The sequence below is a fragment of the Sinocyclocheilus grahami genome, unplaced genomic scaffold, assembly GCF_001515645.1.
Source record: "Sinocyclocheilus grahami isolate Dianchi unplaced genomic scaffold, SAMN03320097.WGS_v1.1 scaffold355.1, whole genome shotgun sequence".
NCBI classification, from domain to species: domain Eukaryota; kingdom Metazoa; phylum Chordata; class Actinopteri; order Cypriniformes; family Cyprinidae; genus Sinocyclocheilus; species Sinocyclocheilus grahami.
In genome coordinates, this window is record NW_015505534.1 from 675,397 (window position 1) to 682,273 (window position 6,877).

Here is a 6,877-nt window from a genome sequence, read left to right on the forward strand (position 1 = left end):
GTTACTGTCAATTTGAGTTGTTTTCAGTTTTGTTGTTGTTTTCAGTAAAAAAATATTAAAACTGCTAAAGTGTTACAGTAGCTAATTTACTGTTAAAGTGAATGCAGTATAATGCCGAAGTCCTGAATTTCAACAGTAAACCCATTGACAGAACAACCCGGTTGTCTTGCAGTCTACGTGTTAATACAAATACAAAATGATCTTCGAAATTTCCATCTCATTCATGATACTTGATTTCAGGTTAGTTTGCTTTGTTTATTTTCGTGATAGTGTGACGCGACCGTGACAGCTTCCTCGACGTCAACACCGAGCCTGGGTGAAACGGTAGTGCGCATGCGCAGCGCTGCAGACCTCGACTACATTGAGGTCTTTGTTGAGACGAATAGACGTTAAACAAATATTGCTCGAGCTTTTCAGATATCTCGGGTATGTTTGGTGAAAAGACAACCGTGTTACATACAATCGCGAGCCTGATGTAACCCCGAACACGAACGCGAGGATATTAGCAGAGCTGACAACATCGGATGTACACAAACAAACCTATCGCTGGCGTTTTAAGGTGGTATATTTTTAGCGTAGCTCGATTTTAGTTATTTACCAGTTACGACAAGCGGTTTGCCGACATGGGGAACTGTCATAATTAAAAGGAGTAGATCTCCTCTTCACCTCCAGGATATCATGAAAGAGGAGAGGAGTATTTGTATGGAAAGGCTGCCCATGGCACGGAGAAGTGGGGTTCAACTTTCCAACAGCCTCGTCCAGACTGAGGAGAAGAGGGAAGCAGAAAGAGGATATTTGTGGGCCAGCTTTATTTCACATAAATAGTCAAGCTGCAATATTTGGGATCAGGTGGGAGATGGAGACTGTCGGGAAATTCGAGTTCAGTAGGAAGGACCTTATAGGACACGGTGCCTTCGCTGTGGTATTCAAAGGCAGGCATCGAGAGGTGAGAAAATATCATTTAAAAATGTATATTGCATTATTTCCGTCTGCATGAAGTGGTGTCATTGTGTATTATATATATATATATAATACTGGTTGCAGAACTGGCATACCACCTTAAAGGCCTCGAGCACAACAGATGGAGGCTAGAATAAGAGATTAAATGTCCAGTAGTATTATAGGGAGATATGGAATGCATTAAAACCCATTACATATACATTCTCAACCTTTAAATGTGTCATTTTCATTTTTAGAGATCAGAGAGCGTGAAACAATAGATCTGACAATAGACATGCACGGGCATGTCTATGGTCAGATATGTTTAATACAATATAAACTACAAGATGATTATGGTTAACAGCTAAAATCATTTAACTTTTCAGAAGCATGATTGGGAAGTTGCAGTCAAATGCATAAACAAGAAGAATTTGGCCAAATCTCAGACTCTTCTGGGGAAAGAGATCAAGATATTAAAGGTACGTTTTGGTTGTATTTGGCAGTGCATTGCATTTCCAGAGCATAAGAATAAAACACTTGTGTGCAAATTAATTCTCATTTGTTTTCTTTAGGAACTGAAACATGAGAACATCGTTGCATTGCTTGACTTCCAGGTAGGTTGATTTGTGCATGAAATTACTCTGCAGATATTTGGATGGACAGTTTTCAATGCAATCGTCTAGTGAAATTGGTTTTGTTACAACTTGACTCCTTCAAATAGTATTTACAAATATTTTGCTAGTTATCATGGGCAAAAAATGTTCAAATTTATGTTTTACCATCCCCAAGGCTGTATCATGGCTTCCTTTGCACTGATTGGTTCAAAACAGTCACATGTTCTTCTATTGACATGACATGTGCACTTGTTTTTAATAGCTGTTGCAGGGCATTGTGGGTATTGGAGTCTTGATTACACATTTACATCTTATTATATATTAAGACCTAAAGATTACAATGTTTATATTATTGTGTAATGCTGAGAACATAAAAAAAATATACAGTATAAGATACACACTTTTTTTTAATAGCAGGAAAAGATATAGTTTGCTCACTCGATTCAGAGTGTGTTGGCACTTAGAAAAAGCCTTTCTTGCAACTGGTGAAATGGTTTCATTGAAGTGTTGACACGTTTTTCGAACACCGGGGTTCTCTATATTTGCTCTGCCTTGGGGTCATCGTGAGGTTAATGTGTCAGGCGTGTTTTACTTTTGCAAGTAAAAGCCAGTGGGAATACAATAGGCATGCAACTTGTACCTCTAACCAGTTGTAAATGCTTCGATATGTCTTCTTTAATACAATGTTTGTTACTGACTGCTGAACTGAAGTCCATAGTAATTTGTTTGGCTATAGTTCATTTTAAAAAGTTATGGACAAATCATTTATAAATATTATTAGTTGATTTTTTTAAATTATTATAATTTATTTAAAAAAATTAATTTCTAATAAGCTGAAGTTTAAAAAATTGCCTCTTTTATTTAATTGATTACATTTTTTAAAGGGCTATATTTTGTTTATACCATGTTACTGAACGATTGCCATATCCATGTGGTTTACATAGTACAGTAGTACTTTTTTTGGTTAGCATTTACTGAGATTTAATGTTGCTTTTGTCTCCACTTCATTCATGTGAAAGAAGGCTTAGACTCTGTTGTTGCTTGCAAGAGGTACAGCTCAAGTGTCTCGGCTCATTTCCACCCCATGCTTCTCTGATCTGACCTCTTCTCGCATCTCCTGGATAGTCACATCACTTTCTGCTGTGGTGTTGACTATCTGTGAATTGAATGCCATTAAAGTTCAAGTAGTTCTTGCACTTCCCTGAAGGGAAGAGTCTGTGAGCTGCTTGACTCCTTGCCACATGTGACAAACTTGTGCTTGTTTGTGCAGGATGAACCTTGCGAGAGTTAATCTGGTCATCTTTTCCTTTCAAACACAGAAACCAGCATCAGGGCCATTTAGTTAAAAACATAATTATTCATAAAAATTAAAGGTCTTTATTGGCATCTATGGTCCCATAAAGAAAACTTTAACATCCATGGCAACTTCCCATTGAAAAAGGTTCCTTAGAATTTTAAAATGTTCTTCACACTAAGAAAAAAAGCTGGTTCTTTTAAGAACTGTTCACTGAAAGGTTCTTTGGGGAACCAAAAATGGTTCTTCTATGGCATCACTGTAAAAATCCCCCTTTGCAACCTTTATTTTTAAAAATGTACAGATAACTGTGTGTAAAAATGGGTTCTCAACAGGTTCAGTAACATTTTAGGTCAACTATCAAGTTCAAAATATACGGGTTGCATTTGAAATGGGCTGAGCAACAAAGCAATCGTGTAAAAATAACAAAAAGTCCTCTACAGAACCAGTTTAGTAGGGTCTCCACTGCCTCTGTGGTTAAATTCAACATTAGCAAATCTCACGGGTCTGCTGTGTTCATAAGCAAAGCTCACTTTATCACCCACATGAACATCAATCATCTAGGAACCAAGTTGTCTGTGAGTGATGTTGAGCCTGTTGGATTTTCCCAACTGAATAGCCAAGCTCGTTCAAACGCTAGTTGTCATTTAAACAGCGATGTTTGGGGTAGTTTCAGTCTGACTGCACAGCCGGCGAGAGTCTATCTTCAGTGGCAGAAAGTAAAACTTCGGCAATGCTGAGTCAGCAGCATATGCCAGTTCACGGATCAGTTGATTTGGCTGATTGGTTGAGGCAGACACCAGAAAGGGGGAGGTCATCTGTTGCTAAGTGATAAGGTCATTCTAAATGGGCTACTCTGTATTTTTTCTATAGGCCTCGGAGAAAATAACAGGATTATGGGGCCATAAAAGCTGACCTGATAGCAAACGCAACCTGTCCTCTCTGATACCAATTGTCTGGATAGTTGAATATTTAGTGCTTTGGCCATTTGGCATGGCTCTAAGAAGATATCATGCTTTTTTTTTTTTTTTTGTCAGTTTGTATGTATTGAGGACAGTTCTGTTCTAATATCTAGTGTGTGTGTTTATATATGTTAATCATTGCCCTAAAGCCTATTGACTGACATTGCTGCTTAGTAGTAGTCTATATAAGGAGCAACAGTTTCAAAAGCATTATCTAAAACACAATTTTTATTGGTATCATGCTTCACCAAAAATTTTAATTGTTATAATTTATTCGTTCCAAACCTGTATGGCTTTCTTTCTTCTGTGGAAAAGAAGATATTTTGAAAAATGTGTTACACATAGGGTTGAGTATCGAGAACAAATTTCCAATAATCGGGTATTCGATAAGACATGTGCATTTCTATTCCGCTTAACGATTCCCACGTTCGCATTTTAATGTGATTTTAAACTATTTAAGTGCAGGAAGGGAAAGAACTTGCACACTGTTTGCGTGCAGCGCACACATCTGAAGCGCGAGCACAGAGAACAGTGGTCCCGATGCAGGCTCCCGACCTGTATCCGTTCTCGAACTGTTCCGTGCATTTCTACAAAGGTTGTTCTGGACCAGAACTGACTTCTCTTTCACATTTATCAACCAGTATGCAAGAAATACGTCAGTATATCATCATAAACACAGCCGTTTTTTTTTAAGTGAACGTAAACAGATGAGAGAGAAAATGCATGTGTAACAGTATTTTTAGATCTGTGTGTGTTCGGTGTTAAAGAGACAGCCGTCTAATAAAGTGCTGCCTATCATTAATGTTAATCAAAGAACAAAAGAAAATCATTAACTGACTGAATATCTTTCGTAAATTTAATGAGGATTAATCAATATTTTATTTATGAAAAGAAAACTATAGTGTTTTTAAACTTTTGATTTCAATTTCTGTACCTGACATTTGTACAGTTTTATTTATTTATGCAATTGCTAATTAATTTGTTTACTTGTCTTTAACAATTTAATATTTGAAATTTATATTAGTCTAGTTGCTTTTTTCTGTGGTATATTTTTTTTTATAAAACCATACACATAAAACAGAATAAATCTAAATATTTGACTTAAAATTTGTTTAATGGATTTTTTTATCTTATTGGAATCGGAATTAGGAATCGATAAGAATCGGAATCGATAAGCAGAATCGGAACCGCAATCGATAAAATTCAAACGATACCCAACCCTAGTTACACAGAAGAGAGATGTATTAATTTTTTAGCATATATTTATAAAATGTATAATGCATTTTACAATCATTTGCAATAGATTGTTGTAGAATAAAAATATCATAACATAAAATTAATTATACATAAAATTGTGCGTGCTTATTTATTTTTTACATTAAGATTACCGTTGATTGTCATCTAAAACTCAGTCTAGTTAATCTTTGATCTAATCTTTCAAATAATTTCATATGAAATTTTAAAGAGACCAAACCTCAAAAATTTATGAGTTTTCATAATGTACATTATAATATTGTGATGACTAAATTAATTTGTAGCTAATTTAATTAATTTGCCAAAACTATTGATTTTAGTTTTTTTGTCTTATTTTTTAAAAAAAATCTTTCAATCTCTAATTTTGCTAGCAAAATAGCATAGAATTATAATGTTGTATTGGTTAACCTCTACTCAACTCAGTGTTTAATTTTAGTAGAAAACTCATTTTAACCACACAGCATGCACTAAAACACGCTAGCATTGTGGTTAGAGCCTCTCACATTTCATGTTATCAGCAGTATCTGTACTCTCTTGTTTGATTAAGGTTCAATGGTGTGCACTGTGGCTGCCTTGAATAGAAATCTGTCACACCATAGAACTTTGAAAACGTACAATGCTAATGAAGCCTGTGACCTTTGCCCTCCCACTGGCCTTTATTAGCCCATTATGACCCAATGCAGAGAAAACACACTCACGCCATATGTGGATTAGTGTCAGACCACCGCATTTACAATACACACAAATAAGCTGTTAACACTGGTTCCAGTGCCCTCAGTAAACATGTTCCCACACAAGTGTCTGCATGATATGTTATGCACAGATCCTTTGAATATATATATATATATAAAAGAAAATGAATTCATTTACTGTCTCGGCCACCTTTCTGTCCCAGTGCTGAATCTAATTACTCATGTGTTTTTTCTAGGAAACAGCAAGCTCTGTGTACCTAGTGATGGAGGTAAGTGGGCCTGTTTTCCCAATGTCTTTTGTTGTTGATCTTGTCTGTCTTGTACCTGGTAATGCCTGCAATTAGCCATGTCCTGGGGCCAATGGAAGACAGCTGCACAACATCCTTAGACAGAAACAGACCTGAATTCAGGTTGTTTTGTGTGACACAGTGAGGATTTGTAACGTTTTTCCAATTGCTATGAAACTCAACTTCCTGCAGATGCCACACCACCATGTCAGTTCTCAGAAAAGCTCCATGGAAAGGCAATGGGGCCACTGGGAAGCCCATCAGTGGTGCACAAAGGAAAATAAAGGCCCATCTTTTCTGAGTGACTCGTTTTAATATGCATCTGAATGGTCTCTCTCCATGCAGTGAACTAAGCCCCATTCAGATGCAGGTTTTGTCATACAGCATTGTGTGGTGCTCTTATTCATAATAAAAAGATCAATGTTCTTTCTTTAACTGCAGTACTGCAATGGGGGAGATCTGGCTGACTACTTGCACTGTAAGTGGGACATTTCATTTATCATGCTTTGACCTCATTTTGTTTATTAGTTGTTTTTTTTGCTGTAGATTCTCAGCACACCAGCCTCCTTTATTAAATGATGTGTTCGCTCTTAAAGGGGTCCTATTATGCTCTTTTACAAAGTCTTGATTTTGATTTGGGGGTGTACTAGAACAGGTTCTCATACTAGGTTGTTCGAAAAACACATTACTTTTCACATATTTTACATTATTACAAAACCTCTCTCCTCAGTCTGGCATGAACGGCTCGAATAGTTCCTGTATCAAATGAAGGCCCGCCTTCTGAAATACGAAATGTGCTGTGATTGGTTAGCTGGGCCAGTGTGTGCTGTGATTG

The 6,877-nt window shown here is 36.6% G+C and overlaps 1 protein-coding gene across 1 annotated transcript in view; it reads left to right on the plus strand.

Moving 5' to 3' along the window:
* The first annotated feature begins 313 nt into the window (after nucleotides 1-313).
* LOC107548792 (serine/threonine-protein kinase ULK1-like) overlaps nucleotides 314-6,877 on the plus strand; it is a 31,495-nt gene continuing 24,931 nt past the window's right edge. The window contains exons 1-6 of the mRNA XM_016229604.1: nucleotides 314-559; nucleotides 673-946; nucleotides 1,326-1,418; nucleotides 1,512-1,553; nucleotides 5,992-6,024; nucleotides 6,484-6,520. Of these exons, the coding sequence (XP_016085090.1) occupies nucleotides 857-946; nucleotides 1,326-1,418; nucleotides 1,512-1,553; nucleotides 5,992-6,024; nucleotides 6,484-6,520 (295 nt within the window). The 5' untranslated portion in view covers nucleotides 314-559; nucleotides 673-856. The remainder of the gene's footprint in view (nucleotides 560-672; nucleotides 947-1,325; nucleotides 1,419-1,511; nucleotides 1,554-5,991; nucleotides 6,025-6,483; nucleotides 6,521-6,877) is intronic.